The 21,088-nt window shown below is 36.7% G+C and overlaps 3 protein-coding genes across 10 annotated transcripts; 1 reads left to right on the top strand and 2 right to left on the bottom strand.

Moving 5' to 3' along the window:
- LOC112528142 (heat shock factor protein HSF8-like) lies at positions 1 to 6,034 on the bottom strand. Of its 7 annotated transcripts, none has more exons than XM_025139089.1 (4): positions 5,662 to 5,747; positions 5,470 to 5,501; positions 4,481 to 4,929; positions 253 to 1,799 (listed from the first exon to the last, which is right to left on the bottom strand). In XM_025139089.1, exons 3-4 carry the CDS (start codon positions 4,535 to 4,537, stop codon positions 570 to 572), a joined length of 1,287 nt encoding a protein of 428 aa, XP_024994857.1. In that variant the 5' UTR covers positions 4,538 to 4,929; positions 5,470 to 5,501; positions 5,662 to 5,747; the 3' UTR covers positions 253 to 569. The 7 variants fall into 7 exon arrangements, with proteins under 7 accessions (XP_024994852.1, XP_024994857.1, XP_024994858.1 ...); XM_025139090.1 differs by having other exon boundaries at positions 4,481 to 4,741; XM_025139084.1 differs by lacking the exons at positions 4,481 to 4,929; positions 5,470 to 5,501 and adding an exon at positions 1 to 54 and having other exon boundaries at positions 525 to 1,799; positions 5,662 to 6,034.
- Positions 6,035 to 10,207: 4,173 nt separating this feature from the next.
- LOC112527196 lies at positions 10,208 to 15,329 on the top strand. Its single transcript, XM_025137662.1, has 6 exons — positions 10,208 to 10,459; positions 10,599 to 10,688; positions 11,425 to 11,579; positions 13,158 to 13,278; positions 14,252 to 14,442; positions 14,983 to 15,329. The coding sequence occupies exons 1-6, from the start codon at positions 10,304 to 10,306 to the stop codon at positions 15,227 to 15,229; spliced, it is 960 nt and encodes a 319-aa protein (XP_024993430.1). The 5' UTR covers positions 10,208 to 10,303; the 3' UTR covers positions 15,230 to 15,329.
- Positions 15,330 to 16,372: 1,043 nt separating this feature from the next.
- On the bottom strand, positions 16,373 to 20,141 carry LOC112527126 (E3 ubiquitin-protein ligase RNF14). 2 transcript variants are annotated; one of them, XM_025137558.1, is made up of 8 exons: positions 19,662 to 20,141; positions 19,385 to 19,459; positions 19,186 to 19,299; positions 18,783 to 19,095; positions 18,097 to 18,482; positions 17,377 to 17,603; positions 17,127 to 17,274; positions 16,373 to 16,641 (listed from the first exon to the last, which is right to left on the bottom strand). In XM_025137558.1, exons 1-8 carry the CDS (start codon positions 20,112 to 20,114, stop codon positions 16,513 to 16,515), a joined length of 1,845 nt encoding a protein of 614 aa, XP_024993326.1. In that variant the 5' UTR covers positions 20,115 to 20,141; the 3' UTR covers positions 16,373 to 16,512. The 2 variants fall into 2 exon arrangements, with proteins under 2 accessions (XP_024993326.1, XP_024993325.1); XM_025137557.1 differs by having other exon boundaries at positions 18,783 to 19,299.
- Positions 20,142 to 21,088: the final 947 nt, after the last annotated feature.

The raw sequence follows: 21,088 nt of genomic DNA, 5'->3' as shown, positions 1-21,088 counted from the left end.
ACCACCACAAAAAAAAACTCCGTTCAACATTCCCAGGATCTGTCCTTCAGCCACCTGATACATTCATAGCATTGTTCAAAATCCATCCAAATCATCCATCCATATGCATCAAAACAGATGAACAGAAGAATATCATGCATATTAACGGGTGGTTCTGATGTATTTTAGTTCTGATGCTAAGGGGTCCAACAAAAACCGACAAAAGAGAATAAATTCTGTGCACAAACATATCAACAAACCATTTGGGTCAAATTTTGTGCTTTTAGCATCTATACTATACTCCACTAGCTACCCTGCCAAGTTTGTTCAGTCTCCCCATGAATGCACGATAAAGATTATGAATTTAAACTTCTATAACAGACACGATATTGTAAGTATACAAGTACCTAATGCAAAATAAAGATTTGCTGGGACTGGGAAGTGCAGAATCAAGAATTCAAAGATTAGCTTCCCTTTTTAAGGGCAAGAGTAAAGACAACACATTGATGACTAGGACAGATATTGTATAACTTTCAAGCTTTTACCTCCAATGATATGGAACGAGTTTGTGTATATTGTTCCGAGCAAAATCAAGCTTTTCTGGAATTTGAAGCAAGAAGCCCCATTTGTGTGGTGAGTTGCTGCACTTGAGACCTGGAACATTCGGTTTCTGATGGTTTGCTTTCATTTCCCTTCATGACATGATCGTCCACCGGACTGGAGTCCATTTCATCGGTTGTATCAACCTCTGGGCTTTGCTCAAGAAACTGATCCAATGACGGGTCATATGCAGTAAGGTATTTCTCCATCTCTATCAGCAAATTACTATCCCATTCCATGTCTGCATCAGGAGAGAAACTCCCAATTTCTAAGGAAAGTTTCTCATCAACCAAGTTTGGATCCAAGAGTGCTCGATTCTGTGCTTCAGACTGCATGTAATCGTTGGAGATGTTGACACTAGCATTTGGCGCCATATCTTGCAAGCATGAGAGCTCAGATACATCAGGAAATTCTTGGCCATCAACTAGTGAGCTCGCTTCTGGGAATTGATTTGTTGCCACCACTTCGGAATTTGCTTCTAGAGGTGCAGAGAGTACTCCTGTAACAGCCGGTAAATAAGATTGACCAGAAGCTGGTGGGTTGACCTCCTGAAGAGTAACTCCTGAGCCACTACGGGCTTCCGAAGAAACGTCACCAACTAGATAACTATCCGGACTGTTGCTGAAAGTTCCTAAGCGAGGTGAGGCGTTATCTAGTTTCATTATCTGCTTGAGCATTGCTTGTGCTGCATCATTCATCATCGGATGGTACTTAACAATTCGTCCATCAGAGGAAGCAACAGATGGGTGGTCGTTTGAAACAACTCCATCTTCCTTATACCTGCGTTTTTTGTTCCCCTCCGTAATGAGCCTGGTGCTCTCGTTTTGCTGTTGTACAAAGTGAGCCAAAAATCCCGGGCTGTTCACTGCCTTCGCCAAGAATGACATCATCTGCTGCTGCCTTTGTTCCATCCCCTGAAGGCGCTGCACCATTGATTGCATTTGATTATCAGTGGTCTGCTGTTGCTGCCTCAGCCTGACAAGTTCCTGCATCAGAACATTTTTGTCCCTTTTTAGTCTCTCAACCTCTTCCTCCAGACCAAATTTTCCAACTTCAACACATGCACCCACAGAGGAGCTCTGTGCATGAGGTTGTGGAGGCTGTTGATTGTGTCCCGAAGCTGATTTCCGGCGAACAATACTTTTAAGCAAGTGTTTCTGACCTCGTAGAAATCCCTCATTTGCAAATTCCCAGCGATCAGGATCGACTTTCCTAAATCCCTGTTTATTAGAGGCTTCAATTAGCACGTCTTTAACTGGTGTTTTTAACAGGGATAAGCATCTATGCCTAACATCAAAAATAGAAGAAGATGAGCATCTAGAAATGTGGAACACAATTCATAGATTGCCTCCACCATGAATCTACCATATCACCCATAACAGACATAAAAAGTTTCTAATATTATTTGTATGTTAATCTACGGAACATACCTGCAAAGGTTGAAATATCATATCAAGCAATTTTAGTATCAGCCAAAATAACAATCAACTCTCTTGAATTTTGTGTGAAGCTCTTACATTGCATTTCATGTTGACCAAAAGGTTATAATAACTGCACATATTTAATGGTTTCCTTTTTCAAATAAGGCCTCTCCAATCTATATTGCCAGACGAGATAGCCTTTACAAAAATTACTCTTAACATAACCTTGCCGCCGTGATAAAATTACACTTTAGGTACCCTGGAAGAAAAGATACTTCTTAATTTATAAAGTCTAGACCACATCATAGTTTGTCTTCTATATATGTATACCATCCAAGAGAACTGCACATGAGCCATCAAACCTGCTTGATTTCACCAAGAGTCTAGGCTATACACTTGAAAAACTTAAACAGTGGTAAATTTGCATGTCATTACTATCACTTAGCCATGTTTTTAAACGCAGTGGATCAAGATTGCTTACGTATCACCCATGTTGATTGGCAACGGCATGTTGCCCATACCCTGCTAGCAAGTTCTTGCAGGATTTGGCGATAGACAACCACAAAGCATCTGAAGCTAAAATCTATATTACCAAGTGTTTCTTTCTTTCTCATTGTAGCAATACAAGAACGTTTGCTAACTGAAATCAACATAAAAACCTTAGACTAATCTTTTTGCTATAAAGCAAAATCTTCTAATTTATGTTTTACTTTTATTGTTTGAGTTACACATTTTTCAGAATAACCAAATGGTCCCCTGTGGATACAAACCTGCTTGCCCATGCCATGGTAAATTTAATTTAATGATTTTCTTTTTGTCACAACACGCATCAATACCCATATTTTGTTTTTAGTTGAGTAAAGATCCCTTTCTAGTTCATGAATGGCAAAACGAATTATGAAACTACTAAAACTACTCAAATGGACCAAGTGTATCAAAAATGGCTTGATAGTAATCATAGTATAAATAGTATATATTCATATATGATGTCAACGTCATGCGTGACTGCAAATGCTTAACTACTCTATGCAGAAACAGTAAGCTAATACTCATTCAAGAGGCAAAATTTACACATAGAAGTCAGTATCAGTAAGCAGAAGTTCAGAAAGGAGGAATTCCTACCTCTGCTAACATAGAAAGTAGATGTCTATCATTTGTCTTTAGGTCCCATATGGTCCAGGTCTCTAAAACACTAACAGTTAATTATGTTGATGTATTGTTTGCTTGTGTGCTAATATGTGAATATTTGTGTGAGCATCTACATATGCATGTGTGTGAAAATAAAAAATATACATTGCCTTGACTATATACATTTGTTGAGCTCATCGCATTAATTGATAGATCTAAGAAAACCGTCATTATGCAAACGGTGACATACGATTCTAAATTAGTTTAGAATAAATACGAAGGTAACACTAGAATTATTCATGATGCTTCTTCTACAATAAAAAAAGATAATACAGCAAATGCAGGAAAAGCTTGTAGTACAAAGCAAAAAAGAAAAGAAAATCAAAGACCTTATACTGAACCAAATCAATCAAAAGTGAGACTGCGAGAGAGAAGTGGACATTTCTAGATAAGTTACCCCCTTCTCTAGGAAGTCTAGCACCAAAAGGATTAGATACCATCACTCTGACCTCTCAAGGAAATGCAAGAAAAGCAAGAAAAGCAAGAAAAGCAATAAAGGTTTCCCCCCAACCATATTGCTTCTTATTATGTCCATACAACGCGATATGAAAAGGGATAAACTTTAATGCTAAAGCCTGCAGTATATACAAGTCAGGTCAAACGCATCGAGTACTCCTTCCATAGTTGTCACAAGTGTTGCAAACTAAAAGATCCAGAACACGATAACACGGCACCCGCTTAGCCACCGAACTTGTTATACTTCAAAGCTTAAATAACATATAGCAAAATTGCATTCATAAAAGCTTTAGAAACTAAAACTACAAATACCATTAAGGTTAAATACAGATAAAAAGAAGCTTAAATCATTACAATCTCGATATAAAGGAACATGAAACAGGATAACCTAAACCAAACATACACAGTATATACCACTTGGAAGTAGGGTTGGAGTAGAAATAGAATGTACGCAGACATTACAACTATCCAAGGGAGTAGAGATATTGTTCTTGTGAAGACCCGGCAGAGGAAAGTTTTTGTGAAAAAGTTTTGGGGGAGTCTTGGGTGGACCCATACAGCATGTAAAGGAAAGATTTGATAGATATGAAAAGTTAACAAAGTGCTCGGGACATTTTGGTAAAGTAGTGAGAGTTCTGTAAAAGTAGAGCAAGTAAGCATAGTAAGCAATAAGAAGGTTAAAGCAAGTAACCATTATGAAAGCATAAAAGAGAGTATGTGAAACTAAACAAAGAAGAAACGATAAACAGTACCAATGGTTACTTGCTTTAACCTTTTTATTGCTTAAACGATAAACAAACCAACAATAAAGTACAAAAAACTAGACAATAGCTCACCCACACAGAGTGCACATCCAACTCAACCTTGCTGTACAAGTATCCCATACCAGGCATGCAATAACTCAACAAACCTCCATAAGTTGCCAGTATAACCAAATTTAAGCCCTTATCCACCTCCTCTCCCTCCTCTATGACTCCATGATTAATGTCACCATCATATGTTTGAAATCAGCATCTGCTGACCTTTTTCCAAATATCACCAGCACTACTGATCTCAGAACATTCTCTACCTAACTTTTTCCTGCTTTCTGATTATCACTGCAGCAAGTGGCTGGAATGCTTTAATATATAAATTTCCATTTAACAGGAAAGGTGTGAGCTTACCGGAATGTCTCTGTATAATTTAGTTATAGTCGTATACTCGTACAGAGGTCCAGGACTACCCTATCCTAAGAAAATGTAGGAAAAAAAAAAACCTGTATCCCAGCATCTTCAAAGTTTCAGAGCTGCTAAAAGATCAGATCACATAAATTGCTTCATATAAATATGACCCCAACTAACAAAAATGAATCTCAAAATCGAATGCAATTGCCAATTATGGAGAAATGCAAAAAGGCAGAGAAACCTTTTTGACTGGGAAATGACAATCTCAATTATTTACCATATATAGCTAATGAAGCCAACAAGGTCTACCAAAAATCCAGCATAGATACAAGATAGGCAGCACTATAATTCCAGAATATAATGTAACCAAAAGAAAAAGGATCAATTTGAATGCAAAACTTGGGGGTTTAACATTTTCATTAGTTATTTTTCTGAAATCACGCATCATTAGGAAGAGGCTGTCATGTCTGAATCACATATTTTGCTTAAATACAGAGATAGTATATCACTGCATACTGACAATCCTTCTGCTTTTCTATTTTACTTTGTAACTAAAAAATCAGGAATTAGATTGTTACAACCCTATGCATTTGCATCCAACCCATATACAAGGAATGACATATTGCCTATAAAAGCTCTGGAAATGAAAATAAACACTTTACCTTTTTCTTGCCCTACAATTTGAACTCTGAACCTAGTGATCAGCATAGATGAAAAGTGAATAGGTTATAAAATTCGTAAACATATAAACAATTACCCGCAATTGTAGACATAAACCAATCAAATATAGAGCAATCAGGCAATCATTTCAATGCTAACTTGAAATTCAATGAGCAAGGGGAACGGCATAATACATAAGTATTGAGCTGGCGAACGAAGCTGGAGAAATTATTGTGCTTGAAGTATTTGGGCAACAGGTCTCTAGCGAACTCGGGCGGGTCCCAGACGACGAAGCTGTTATTCGTGGCACTCCACGAAACAACCTTATCGGTAGAAGGATCATCCACCATGTCGTAAGTCTTAACTAAGAAGGGCGGCGGAGCATTGACGGTCGACATCGGAGGCGGCGCAGGCGGTGGAGCAGAAGAACCAGCGTCAGGTGCGGATGCGGCAGCATTACTATAACTACGAGCTTCCATGGCGACGGATGATGGGTTTAATTTAGGGTTGCGGAAGCGCCATTAATGGAATTTAAAAACCCTAGAATAGTAATTGGAGTGGAAGTATGGAGAAAACTATGGAAGAAAATGGTGATTAGATGGGGATGAAAGAGGGACACGGAGAACAAGTTGGATTTTTTATTAATATCTTATTTGTTGTAAATGGTAATCATGACTGAAAATAGTTGGACCTATTTTCAAGATTTCAACTTGCAAATTTATTTTCCGGATTGAAATAACAAATTTTTTGATCAAGTTTCATTTTTTTTTTTTATACCTATGATAACGACAGTAATGACATGATGGTTGGTGGGGCGCGGACGGAACAATGGGTGCGATAGTCCAAACAAAGACAATTGTTCTAATTCCTTTTAGGGGTTTCATTTCAATTTCCACCAACCAAATGTTTGGTCAAATTCCATCAAGTTTCATTTCAATTCTTTCAAAGTCAAATTTTTTTGATAAATTATAATTTCATTCTATGAACCAAACACCCCTTAATTTTTGATATTAATATTTAAATAATGGTGTATTTGGTAATAATATATAAGGGTGTTTTTAGCCTATTTTTAATAATAATTCAATAAATAGTAATTTCTAATTTCCGCTCATGTGGTTTTATGTATAAAAAAAAGATTTTAAAGTCTTGAATAGGTGGTGTTAGATGTTTGTCATCATTTTCCACGTTTTTATGGAGCATCTTCTCCATCTCCATCTCCATCTCCATCTCCATCTCCATCTCCATTGGACATCCACCACTATTTTCGATTTGAACCCTTTCTCCGGCAAACACCACTCCCACCCCTTGAATATACGCATATCTAAAATTAAAAACGAACCTATAATATGTAGTGGACTTCGATGAACCCAACAAACTCAATCCATATAACTAAATACTAGTTGTGTACTCGCGCAATGCAGCGGGAGCCATGAATTTTAACGATTTTGAAGTTCCACTGGTTTTATAAGATAATATTTAACGATGATATATGTTACATTTGGTCTTTACATATTAATACAATTTGAATAAATAAGAGTTATGGTTCCAATTACAGACTATCGATGAAAAAAATTGTATGACAGTTTAAAATCCAATATATTTAAAATCCAACATATTTAAACAACTCCACAAATGTGTTCGATTTACGCCAAGAGCAAAAAACCAAGAAACTTGAGCTTTAAGATGAACACTCAAAACCAATAAAGAAAACTACAAATTTGACAGATCATAAGCCATGAAAAAGACCAAAAAAGATGGGTTTTAGAATGAAATTTCAACTGCTTACCCTCTTTCTTGTCCAGAAACTCAGATTAAGGTTGAATTAATACATGTATGTGTGTATATATATATATATATATATATATATATATATATTTCCAAAAAAACTCAATAACATATTAATTCAGAACATACTATACAGTGCAATTTGGACAGCCTAACTCCAAAGTATATAGTATATATATATAAATAACTATAAAAGTATAAATCGTAAATATTAAAAATATTTTTTCACAATATATATAATATATAATAATATAATTAAGTCAAAAACTATTCAATATTARACTCATTTCGAAGGTATTAACGAGACGATTATAATGGTGTAACTTGTTAAAATAAAAAWGTATTTTTTAAACATGTTTTAATTGATATACGATTATGTATAGTAATTTGATAAAAATTTTAAATGAAACATTTAAAAGTAAATGACGTAACGTAAATTAATTAACTAATTATAGGAGTATAAATTGTAAATTTAAAATTATAATTTAAAAAAATCTGATTGTGAGAGAGTGAGTGTATGTGAGGGGGTGAGTGTATGTGAGGAGAGGAGGGGATGAAAAAATGATATAAAGGATATCTTGGTCATTTAGTATTTTAAGACTTTTGTTAAATTTGCTTTATAAGATAGTATAGATTATACATACACACATATTTGATTCAGAACGACACTGCCAAGATAACTAAATCACACCCGTATTCGTTTTACAAACATATTTGATTTATACATACAAATAGTAAAAAAGACCAGGATATCTTTTAATGTTAATAGTATTAAGCAAGAGCCATAATAAAAATGAAACCACGATTATTATAACTGTAATTATTTTATTTTGGGAGACCCAATCCATAATCTGCATATGACCGCACGAACGAATTTTGTAATTTACTCTTCGATAAATATAAACAATTTTGGTCTATAATTTCTAAGGAGAACTGCATGGAATGTGTAACACTCGCAAATTTCAGGGCCTCACCGTGATTAAATTATTATCGAAGAGTAGTTAAGATGATAAGCTATGAGGGGTTTTATATAATCATGCTGGAAAGGTTGGGAATCGAATCGGCTTGAAAAACGTGAAAATTGACAACAAAGAAACGGAAAATAGTCTCCCGCGACCTGGCGTGCAAGTTGGGTCGCATCCCAAGTCGCGTAAGCCTCTCTTTGATGAATTTTGAGCTTGGACGACCTTCCACGCAACTTACGTCGCGTGGAGGGTTGGACCTGCACAAAAGGCCGAAAATCGAGGTATTCTTTATTTGGCCATAACTTTCTCATTTCTACCCTTATTGAGCTGATTTCGGAGGCTATGGTTTCATATTTCGAATCTCTTCAATGTGGGAACACGGATTGAAGTTTCTTTGAATATGTTAGGTCCCTAGAAGTTAATAGGTAAGCGTATAACCAACCATTTCTTAGCCTAGGGTTTGGTTCCATACACCTCAACCCTCGTTTCTTCTCTTGGGTTTGTGTATGCATGTTTTTGAGTAAAGGATGTATTCTTGAGAATATTTACACCGTAGATCTAGGAGTTTAGCTTGGGTATCTAAAGTCCTCACCAATGGAAGCTAGAGATTGGGTTTGGAAACTAAGTTTAACCTAACCTAACAAGGTGAGTTTCAAGTTGATGAATTTGTATATGTCAATTTTATATATCATTCAAATAATATGCATGATGTAGTTCTATTGGATTTAATGGTATTTTGGGTCATGATATTCATTGAACTCTCTAAATGTATTTTGGAGTTTATGATTAATCATTTTAGATTAGTCAAATAAGTGGAATAATTTATTGGCCTGGATTTGATATGAACACTCGTTTTGGTCCATAATTTATGATGTTGGTATATTGGAACTTATCCATGTTTTGGTATTTTGGATGATAGAGTTTTCTCTATGTTTTCCATATTTGGATATTAAGCCTTATACGCATTTTGTGCGAGTATTGGGTTTTGATTCTTATTGAAATGGTGCTCTGATTTGGAGTATTCACCATGAAACTGGTATGTTGTTTCTACGATAAATATATTTCATTTGAGAAATTACGATTTAAATAAACAGCCTTTTAGTTTTACCGTCTTATAAATACGATGATAACTATTTGAACTCAATAAACGTTAAACCTAACCATATTTGTCGTCATGTGCATCAGGTTCTCAATGGGGAATGGTACTAATGACACTGTGATAAGTTGAGCGCTAGTTAGCGACACACAATGGAATAAGCTATTTGGAGACGTCTTTCATACATTGGAGATTGCAACTATTATGAAGTTTTAGTAACACCCAACTCTAACCTAGACTTTGAGTAAGTTTTGGGTTGTGCTATATCGATGTTAAACCCTGGTTTGGTATTTTAAGTAACCGAGCATTGACCGTTAGAAAAGGAATTTACTTATTTAAAAACAAACAAACTTTGTATGAAAATTAAGGGACCGTTTATCAAACACTTACTCAGCTAAGTAATTACCAAGTCATGTTACCTTATTGAATGCATATGACAAGGACTAAGAAGCCGTTTACCAAAGACTTACAAGGGTAAACGCTTACCAAGTCATATTAGCTTACATAATGAATATAGCAGGGATTAATAATCTTACTTGATAAGAGTGCAAAGACGATAGTCTTGCCGAGTAAGTGAGACCAACAATTCTTAACACGGTTAACGCTTACTGGGTACATTGTTGCATACGATACCGTTTTGGTAGATTAAAGAAATATTATCCGATGAATGATAGTATTGAATTTTACCAGTAAACATTTACCCGGATAAATGTTCAGTAAACGACCTCTAACTTATAAACTTACGTACATTGATGTAACAATGCTCCATTGAAGTTGCCCGTTTTCCCCAAAGGTATATAAAATCATTGTCAAAAAAATGATTTAATATGTGTTGCAATTTCGGTAGAACAAAATCGTAAAGAGAGTAATCTTTCGGTTCTTTTATGGCGAAGTAAACTAGGAGGACGAATCTGTACTTAGAAGTGAATACAGGGGAGTGTAATCTGATAAATCACAAGCTCTATGGGTATAAATGAAATTTGATCACATATGCTTGGTATCGAAACTGAGAAGAGAAGGGATTTTGGCGGGAAAGGGATGTCTTCATCGGTGGTGGAGCCAGAGTCGCCGGATCTAGTTTGTGAGCTCGATAATGTGCAAGGGATGGTGGACGCCCTCACCTCAGTCCGATGGAAACGCCATCAGGTTTGTTTTTGGTTTCAGAAATTTGCAAAAAGGAAGTTTCAATGGAAACCTAGGGTTTTAGTAGTCTTTAGTTTGATTGACAAATCTAGGGTTCTTATATGGGAGTTGTGCTAATTGATAGATATTATCTATAAGTTAGGATGCAGTTTTGGAATTGAGTGAGCATGGGATTGTGTTGATCGTTGAGGATACTGGATGTCTTCAAGCAAAGGTTTATCTACAACGAGAGGTATATACACATAATTTTGCTTCTTTGCTTTAAAATCCCTTCGATTGACAGTAGTCTCCCTCGTAAGTTCAGTCTTCATTCTCGAATGTTCATCTGTTCATTCGCGATATGGATATTGAAAGTATTTTGATTATGCAAGTAAAATGGATCTAATTAGTAATTACGTCAATGTAATGGCGAACCCCAAACCTGTAAGACCTGAACAGAAGCAACGGAGCTAGATATTTTCAGTCAATCGGTAGTTTATACAATGAAAAAAGAATATGACTACAACATAAAAAACGTTGGTGACAAGCAAGTGACCATATACAACCTCTATATGGTAAATGACAATATTAAAGTACTTTAGTAACGTCTGCTTTCTAAAAAACACATAAACCCAACTCCAAATGGGGTATTCCTTGATCATCTCTTTCTATAGTTATGGTCTCCTGGAGATAAAGAAAGAAATAAATATAGTTTCTTTTCCCAATTCCGATAATATTAGCCAAAACAATGTTATAGAACTGGTATCTGTAAGAAAACCCTGCATTTGTTAAAATGATGATCCAAAATAGTGGCTGAAGCACGGTTGATGATAAGAATAAGAAACCATGCAAAAGGAGGAACGGGAAAAAAGTGAGCAATGTTTACATCAGAACTGCTAGTTCCAAGTTGTTCACTCTGGACTGAGAACATTGCTCCTTATCTGTCAGCTGACCATACAGTAACCTTTGCTTCTTGATCTTTATTGTAGCTTTTTGTTCGTTACGAATATAGTGCACAAGGGCAGCCTAGGTTTGGAGTAAGCTTGGGCCTGTTTGTGGATTGCCTCAACACGTTTTGCATACCTGGACACTCAAGCACAATCGAATTCCAGTATCCAGGGCCTGATATGCAGCTTCTTCTCAAGTACATATTGACATCCTTTATCTTAATTTCTTTGAAAAATGGATTTGATATGTTAGAAAGTTTAAACTGAGGACATATTGATCATAATGTGTTATTGTATCTCTCTTGTGATATATGATCTGGATGCACCTTAATTTTCTGCATAATATATGTCGGGTCCATGACATCCACATGTTTCTGTTGCATAATGAGCAAAGTGGAAGTTAATCATAATGATCATGCAATGTGGCTCAAAAAGCGTAGACTCTAGACTCCAAACCGCAGCATAAAGTCATTGTGTGGGTCCTAAGAGAAATAAATACAATTTTCAGTTCCTTATAGCGATAATACATAGATGAGACTCTTAGTCGCCATCTACGTACCTTTAATACCTAGGTTTTGGAGAAGGATATAACGGTTAATTTCTCTCGCTTGTGCTTGTAAATGTACCTTCATATATGCTATTTTTCGTGTTCCCAGTCATCTTAAGGTGTCACTACTCTTATATTTATAAGGTTTTAATTAAACTGATAATGGCAGGCAGGTATTGGTGCTACCATCAAATGAGATCTTTATAATTAACAACCACTACTTCTCTCTAGAAAATCATTTATGATCTACAGGAATATGTGTATCCTCAGAAATTGAAGCACCAATTCTTCTTAAATGCTTGCTTACCTATGAAAGGGATGGAGATAGAGATGCTACTTTAATTACCATTTCAGAGGTTGTAGCCAGAAACAATGGTAAGCCTAAAGTGCACTCAAATACAGAGGTCAATTGTACTCTGCCAACTTTATGTAAGACAGTTTTGGTGGTTGTGGGGATAATTTGGGGATAATTTGGAACATCACTTATTACCATGGCAACTAGTCCTACAACTACAAGGAACCTCCTCTTAATCATTTAGCAACGGGATATTTCTTTTTTTCTCTCTCCAACAACTGCACTTTTAATCTGTTTGAAGGCTTGACAACCTTGTAACTCATTATACTTCTTGCATTGCATCCATAATTGGGTGCATTTACATAATTTGTTCTCGAAGTTAATCTTCTCCTAGTAATGATTGAGGTAAACAGGCCCAAATGGCATTGTCTAGACTCCTAACCTCCCAGCAAATGGGGTGCCTTTACATATCTTTTTAGAAGATGTTTTTAATTTCAAATTTGAAACCTTTGATCTAGGCAGAGTAGAACATATTTGCTCTTAATCTCCCAGCAAAGGGCACTGTCTAGACTCCTAATCAAAGACAAACCTGCTAACCTCTATACGAGGAGCTGTGTTTGTTTTACAACCTAGGAGATTGTAACATTATCAAGGGCAGAATATGAAAATTGGTTTTATGGTTGCACAAGTGACAAAAAAGAAATTCAGTGAGAAAAAAATATTGGAAAACTGGGTTCAAAGTCCGAAAGCATTGGCATCAGATTGGTGAAATAGAATTTGCAATCACAATATTTGGAATTGCAGAATTACCAAAAGCTTTTCAATTTTTCTTAAAACGTTATTGAGAACTACTTTTACCTTTTATGTTCCAACTTCCACATACCCACGGATAATCTTTTACTGCAGTATGATGCTGTTTTTTTCTTTTGTTAGGTCCACTGATTCATTAAGTGCTTGCACTTATGCGGAGATAAGAACTAGGATCCCCGACACAATTTCATGGGACTACAATTTTGTACCTGCAGGAAGCATTCCCATCAACTTTACTGTTAAGGTACCTAATTTTTCCTTCTAACATCATCTTTAGCGGTTCTGCTTTTTGTGAACACAGGCAAGTGCTCACATGTGCCATCTGTATGCTTGAATGTGACTGCATCCTAACTATGTGCAGGGATGAGTTTTTTGTATGTTGTTCAGTTTTGGTTTAATGACTTCCCTACTTGCACAATTTGAACTAGTCATTGTCCATAAAATGATCGGCCGAAGAATTAAACATGTGAAAGCAACAAGGGTCCCTTCTCTAAATTATCAGCCATGCCCTTGGCCAAGAGCTTTGTGATGTTGGGGCTCTCTAGAATAATAAACATTTTATATGGCTAAATTTCTGCTTGGCATACCATTTTTAATAATGCTAAGATGCATAAGCATCCTAAATGTTTCTAATTTCCTAGTTGCACCACTAATGCTCGACACATTTTTTATTGCTTGTCATTGAAGTTCCTACTAATTTATTGTAATTTGAAGTAGGAATTTGTTCCATCTTCATTTATTCGATTTTTGTTTAAATTGCTCTGTGTTCAAACAACTATCTGTAGTCCCATTCCCCTATCATTCATCATTTGTGAGGTGCTGCTTCAATGTCAGCTTCAGACATTACAAGCAACAGATAACCATGGAGAGGATCTCAACTCTATTCAGCCTTCACCCTGTCCATGCCTCTGTTTTCTTTACTGGAACTCTTTTCACAAAGTAATATTTTGCATTTGATCTTTATGCACATTTAGGAAATCTTTGGATCATCTACTAACATTACTTATTTATGGTATAAAATTGATCAGGAAACCTATTTTATGTGAAATAATACACGTTCACATTGATCTTTTGACTTGCTCCAATCATGTATACTTACCCTTCACGATTGATAAGATATATAATTTCTCTCACTTCCATGTTGATTTATGTTAAACTTTTTGGAGGATGGTGATTTAGACTGCAAACTAAAGTAAAAGTACGAACCTCATTTGAAGTCAGCAGCCTTGAAAGAAGCCATTGATGATCTGGAATGGCCAGGATCAAGCATCCAAATAATCCTGCAACCAGCGCCTCCATCAGTTACTTTTAAAGCGGAAGGCCATGGAGACTTACAGATAGACTTCATGTATTATGCAAACACGGATCTCCTAGCTGCATTCAACTGTGATCAAATTGTTTCTCACAGGTATGCATTTTCCATCTCCACTCGACCTTTATCTCAGTAGTTCTATATGATCTCATCATTTCCCACTCCAGCTCCTCCATTACAGAAGTTACCTTGAATTTATAACCTTTTCATTCAGCAATGTGAAGCCCTCTCATTAGATACAAAAACTCATATTTCTCGGTTTTAGATATAGGGTTCATGTGGGTATGTGTGCATCCGGTATGCAGGACAGTGCATAACATGGCAGGACAAAAACTTGTCTCATGTTTGGTGCAACAATTAGATTAGGGCCGGACAAAACTTAGGGACAAAAAAACATTTTTTTTTCTGTCCCTCCAAAATAGGTGGAACAAAAATCAGGAAGATTGGACATATGCTTGAGAAATTACTAAACTACGCATATCAAATTAAAACCCTAAAACCTTCCACAATTCTTCCACCTGCATACCAGATGCACCCTATGTGGCAATCCCTTGGGAAAAAGCAAGAGAATCGAAGTTGTGATATAATTCTGTTATCACCGCTTATATTGGGTATCTGTGTTGTTATGAATTGTAGGTACAAGTACAAGTTTCTTCGAGCAACAACTTCCAACATACCGAGCAGTGTGATTAAAGATAATCGAGGAAGCAAAGTGACAATTGGAAGAGGTGGGATGTTAAAAGTTCAACACTTGGTATCGGTTGCAAGACCGTCTAATTCTCACCCACATATAGATTCCGCTGGGTATCAGCAGCCTAGCCGCATTGCCTACATCGAGTTCTTTGTGAAGCCGGAGGTAGATGAAGAGAATGTATATGAATGATATGTCGTTTAATTAGAAAGACACATTAATAATCCGTTACAAGTACTTTTAGGTGGTGTTTCTTTTTTCTGAAAAAGAAACTCAGGGGCTGTTTGGCGGTTGTTGAATGGTTAAGAGGACCAGAATGGTTAAGTGCTGAATGAAATAATGTTTTTTGGTAATTGTTCTCTGAATGACAGTAAATTACCATTTTAACCCTCATTCACATTAGGGATGCTACTTCAACCTTAAACACTTGTATGACCTAAATTAACAACAAACAGAGCAAATGTTGCAAGAAATCAGTTAAAAAAATGGATCGATCGTGGAAGAAATCAAATTAGCTTCTAGTCAACTTCAAAAACTGAATCAGTCAACCCTAATCTACATCATCAATCAATCTAAAAAAATGTTGCAAGAAATCAGTTAAAAAAATGGAAGTATCATCTCTGTGCTAGTTTCATTCATCTTTCTCATCCTCCTCCTTTGAAGAAACAACCGCAGACAAGGACCCAACCTTAAACACTCGATGGAGGCGGAGACGATGGAGGCGGAGACGGGGACGGAGATGGTGGAGGCGACACAGCAGCAACTTGGGAGAGGCAGCAACTCATGGGAGGAGGCGAGATCGATTGGAAGGAGGAAGGAGGGTGGGAGGCGTGGGAGGAGACGAGATCGATTGGAAGGAGGAAGGAGGGTGGGAGGCCTGGGAGGAGACGATGTCGATTGGAAGGAGGGGAGGGCAAAAATGGATCGATCGTGGGAGCAGCGGGCTGTTGAGGAGAGGGCAAAAATGGAAGAAGACCCCTCTGAATCGTTGAGGGGAGCCCTAGCCCCTAAATGGTTAAAAGCCTTTTGTAACCATTAAGTGGTTCTTTTTTTTTTTGCCAAACAACTCTTGCCTCTTAGCGATTAAGAGGTTGGCTCTTAACGTCACCATTAAGAGCCAAACAAACAGCCCCTCAGTTAAGAGTCAGAGCTTTCAGAATGTTTGATTTTTTCTTCTACTAATAGTAGGTGACCTCTTAACCCATCCCAAATCTTATCGATCCACTGCTCAACCTCAATAAATCCGACCCCCTTCTCTCAATTGCTCAACCCAGTATATTTATCAGTTTATAAAAACAAATGTCTTATTGATTCTGCTTTCTATTTCAACTTCATCTCTTATCAATCAGAAAAAAAGATGATAATACAAATATATCCAGTAAATGATAGATTCACTCAACACAATATGGAGAGAAACAATAAGTAACAAAGGAAAGAACAAAATTGATAAGAAAGTTTGTTGACTGAATTAATAACTATCCGAGTGTATGTTGCTTGCAGGCCTTTGGGCCGTAATGCTCAGAGCTGCGTCTCACCATCTTTCTACACAAATAACAGTAATGGCTTTGGCATGCCCAGCAAAATATGTGATTGTTATTGCCAACCTACATACACACCAACATCGTTACATACATATATATATATATATATATAGAGAGAGAGAGAGAGAGAGTTGGGTTCAAACGAGATCATGGTCAAAATAAAAGAACACGAAGAGCTCATATCACATGTGATATTACGCTCAAATCACTTGTTAAGTCGTACCACACACCCTATGTGAAATCACATAGAGAGAGAGAGAGAGAGAGAGGAGGGGCGGGGTTTAAGGAGAAACCCAAAAAGAATGAAAAACCAAGAAACACTCTGGTTAACCATTTATCTGAATCGTATGTACATGTGCATACAAGTAATTGAAGTTGTTTTTATGCAATGTGCGTACTTGACAAATTACTTATATACACATGTACACATCGTCGAGATGAATGATCACCGGGATGTTCATAAATTTTTCATTTTTTGCGGTTTTCCCTGAACCTGTTATATATAATCACAGCAGTTTCAGTAAATAGAATGAAGCTGATTCAGTCACCTTGACGTTGATTTGACCACATTGAGGGCACGAATGACCACGATCAGCAAACAGTTCGGCTTGAATCTGACCCATTACTTGTCGTGGATTCATCTGTTCCTCCCAGTTTCTAACTTCTTGTTGGGGGAAAAGTTCACAAGCTCCATCCCTTTAACAAAAATCAATATACATGCTCATTAAACTTCCTTCCTAAAGCTCATCATCATTTATCTTAAAAACAAAAGCAGCAGAGAGAGAAGAGCAAGAGGACCTGAAGTGATCATATCCATCGATGGCCTTATTACAACGATAACAGAAATACTTGCCACAGTTTTGGCACACCATTTTGTTGCAACCTTCTGTTTTTGAAATCGCCATCTTACAAGACGGGCATTGCTTTGCATCACGAAGTATCTCTTTCACGCTAAGAAGCTCCTGGATCATTTCTTGCTCTCGCCTCCGTTGTTCATCTTTCATTTGACCTGAGCTCTGTCTCTCCTGCATTTCATGTTAATACTCTTAAATTTCTTCACATATTTTTCTACTATATTTCTCTACACCCTACTTACACAATTTTTTTAAGGATCAAGGGTCGGTTTGTTATCAGCTTAATGAGCTTAATGGGACTTGCAAATTATTCGTTCAGCTATAGATTACCTGTTTGGTACTGGCTTAATGATACAGAAAGTGACTTATTCAATAAGCTTCTAGAGACCCAAGTTTTTTTTCCAAACCTACCCCTCCCAGTTAAGAAACAAGCTCCTTCCATCTATGAAAAAAACCCTTGCAAACAAAAACCTTCCCAATCTATACAGACAGATAAATCCACATAGACAACTTTATTCATACATGACTTAATGGAAAATCAACCAAATTGTCATGGAGAATAGCCAATTTTACAAATATTTTGAGAACTCATGCTATGTATATTTCAAGAGTAAATATCTTTTATTTTAATTGATTATGTAAATTAACATTATTATGATGTTACCTGCAAGATACGGATCTTCATTTCCGGTGTGAGACATGTGATTCCGACATGGCGTCGCTCCCTGCAAAGTGTGCAAAAGCTAAAGAAGCATTTGGAGCATTGAGCATGTTGGTCTTCATCTTCTATGCAGGCTGTTTCACATCTAGGGCAGTAGACCACATCAGACATTGATTCAAGCGTTTTTTGTAACGTCAGTGACTCCCATTTTTCAAATTCCTCGTCACCAAGCAATCGCTTCAAAAGACCCGGGGGGATCATGCCCCCACATTTTGTACTGGGGCAACAAAGCCTGTTCACAGTACCATCTTCTATATGCACATCCGAGTAACTTTTCATGCATTTTTCACAAAAGAAATGTTGGCATGGCAATCTGATAAATTCGGTACCTGTTGAAAAAGAAGAAAGCAAGTCAATATGGCAATCACACCTACGACTCGTAACTCAAGATTTATATTTTATAGTCCAACCAAACGAATGCAGTATAGCCCAACTCACGGTGGGGTCTAAGGAGGGTAAGATGTTACCCTTCCAGACCCAACCACCAGGTGGGATAACTATGTTGGTTTGGCTTGATTTGCATATAAAAATTTACTTATACGAGTCAAAATCCGAGCTATCCAAGTCACAAGATTCTTGGAACCAACAAGAAGTATAATCTATTACTTCATGGGAGTGTAGAAATTTACCAGCAAACTCGTCAAAGCAGATGCAACATTCATGAAAGCTTTTACGAAAATGTTCAAGCCGCTGCTCTTCGTTGTAACTCTTCAATGAAGGAATATCGACATCTGGGGAGATACATCCTGATATCGCACGTGGATCACTATGGTGTTTCACTCCATAAGGGCCAAGAAAAATTTCTTTATCGAAACCAAGATAAGAAAGAGCAGAAGTACGTAACCATTCAACCCATGAGAAAATAACTTCCTGCCCAGATTGCTCCTTCGATATTGAATCCAACATTGAACACAGACTAGAAATTTTCGAACAATCCAACCACTGTACGGATATCGTAAAATAAGGAGGGTGATGTGTAGGGTATGATCTGGGTAATAAACATGTCAAAACTATCGGTGGAAGATACCGAACTTCAAAAGAGTAAGAAAAATCTTGTAAATTATCAGGATTGGTGTTCAAATCTTGAGAAGAATTTAGTTTCGTTGAGATGGTAAGTTCTTCAGAAGTGTGAATGTGGACATGAAACTGCAAAATAAAACATAAATTCTTTGTTGGTTTCACATTTTTCTTGCAAAAACAAAGCAAAATTACCTCAAAATCATTAAAGAACCTGCAAAATTTGCAATCCACTCTGCTTATCGAGGATAAACATGTTCTCTCCATATATACATTCCATAGCCAATACCTACAGTTAATCATTCACATAAACAAGTTAGAGGACGAATCTAGTTGATCAGCAAAGTAAAATATGTTATAGAACTCTGCATAATATTAAGCATAACTCAATGGGTTATCAATCTTTAATCAATAATCACCAACGAAATTGTAAGGTTAAATCGATTAACGAACTTGTAAGATTAATCTCATGGAAATCGTATAAAGTTTACCTCATCCAGCTGAAGTTGATCATTAGTTCTCTGTAATTCCTCTGATAAATTGGGTTCTTCACCACATAATTTCAACCTTTCTAACCTTCTCACCACATCATCTTCATCAACATCATCCTTCTTTGCATCAAATCCCTCAATCAAATCCTCCTGCTCTTCCTTTTCTCCCTGTTTTGGGTGAAAATCCGACGAACCCAGTTCAGATTTCTTCACAAATTGAGCTCCAGAACCTCGATTCCTTGAAACCCAGCTGGAGTTTCTTCGATTTCGAGGTGGTTTTGGGGTTTTAGGAATATAGTCCGAGATGGGTGTTGATGTGGAAGAAGTGGAAGGTTCCGATGATGATGATTTTGGATTCGATCGAGTCTGTTGATGGAGGTCGCGATAATGAAGGGGTCTAAAACTCCAGTTTTCATCAACATTCTTTTGGTAATTCCTTCCGCCTCTTCTCATCGTTCAACAACTGCACCTCAGTTTGCCGGAATTGAAACCCCGCGATCTCAGTTCGGTTTTTATAGGTCACAAAATAGCCCATGACCCATTCGGGTATTGGGCTTGTTGGTCCTCCCCTTTTTTGGGCTTTTTCTTTTATTTTTATTTCTTTTGACCTAACTAATTCAATAATATTCATACATGAAATATTCAAGTATATTCTAACAGAACTGTAACATACAAGGGGTTGTTTGTTTATCTCTTAATAATTTCATTAAGAGATAACATTTGAATCGTTAAGAGATGAATCTTGTTTGGTAAAAAAAAAGTATGGCTCTTAATGGTTCTAAAACCCTCTGAATGATTTTGTATTCAAGTTTTCCCTTAACCATTAAGAGCCCTAATTTAATTGTACACAATTACCAAACAATTTTATTTCATTTTGCACTATATCATGAGAGCCTCTTAATCATTCTGACCACTTAATCATTCTGCATCAAATCATTCAGCAATTGTCAAACAGCCCCTTAGTGTAATTTTACAACGTGTTAACAAAAGCATATGCCATCTTTTGACTATGTAATCATATCGGACATTCCAACATATTTTGAAACAACGAGTCAGATGTCAATTTTTCTCAACGTATCTCAAAAACTTACGATTTACTAAACTTGAAAAAAGATTGACTAAAACCTACTTACGAAAGTTGAGAGCATGATGTAGACGAGTAGTAGCAAGGGAATAAAAGCAATTAGTAAAACGGACATGCATGGCCACTGATTAATGTGAAGTTGAGGTCATTTACGAGGGTTTCTGATTCATGCAACTATACAAGCACAACGTGTTCACTCTAAACACACACATCCATAGGAGACAATAACTAAGGTTGAGGCCTAGAGGACATAAATAGGACGGAGTGGTCTTTATATAAAAATATGTTTTTTTTAACTCCAGGGTTGGTTTAGGCTTACTTGAGGCCAATGAGGGCTACATCA

This window comes from Cynara cardunculus (assembly GCF_001531365.2).
Source record: "Cynara cardunculus var. scolymus isolate 2C chromosome LG 15, CcrdV1, whole genome shotgun sequence".
NCBI lineage: Eukaryota > Viridiplantae > Streptophyta > Magnoliopsida > Asterales > Asteraceae > Cynara > Cynara cardunculus.
Note: the sequence above shows the minus strand (reverse complement) of the source record. Positions and strands in the feature narration are given on the sequence as shown.

Coding starts and splice junctions, on each gene's coding strand:
- LOC112527196 (XM_025137662.1), top strand. CDS start 10,304: ATGCTTGGTATCGAAACTGAGAAGAGAAGGGATTTTGGCGGGAAAGGG. Junction 10,460..10,598: donor TCCGATGGAAACGCCATCAG/GTTTGTTTTTGG, acceptor TCTATAAGTTAG/GATGCAGTTTTGGAATTGAG. Junction 11,580..13,157: donor GATATGCAGCTTCTTCTCAA/GTACATATTGAC, acceptor TTCTTTTGTTAG/GTCCACTGATTCATTAAGTG.
- LOC112527126 (XM_025137557.1), bottom strand. CDS start 20,114: ATGAGAAGAGGCGGAAGGAATTACCAAAAGAATGTTGATGAAAACTGG. Junction 19,460..19,661: donor ATCAACTTCAGCTGGATGAG/GTAAACTTTATA, acceptor GATTAACTGTAG/GTATTGGCTATGGAATGTAT. Junction 17,604..18,096: donor TGAAGATCCGTATCTTGCAG/GTAACATCATAA, acceptor CATGAAATGCAG/GAGAGACAGAGCTCAGGTCA.
- LOC112528142 (XM_025139084.1), bottom strand. CDS start 5,946: ATGGAAGCTCGTAGTTATAGTAATGCTGCCGCATCCGCACCTGACGCT. Junction 1,800..5,661: donor TTCGCCAGCTCAATACTTAT/GTATTATGCCGT, acceptor TCTAATAAACAG/GGATTTAGGAAAGTCGATCC.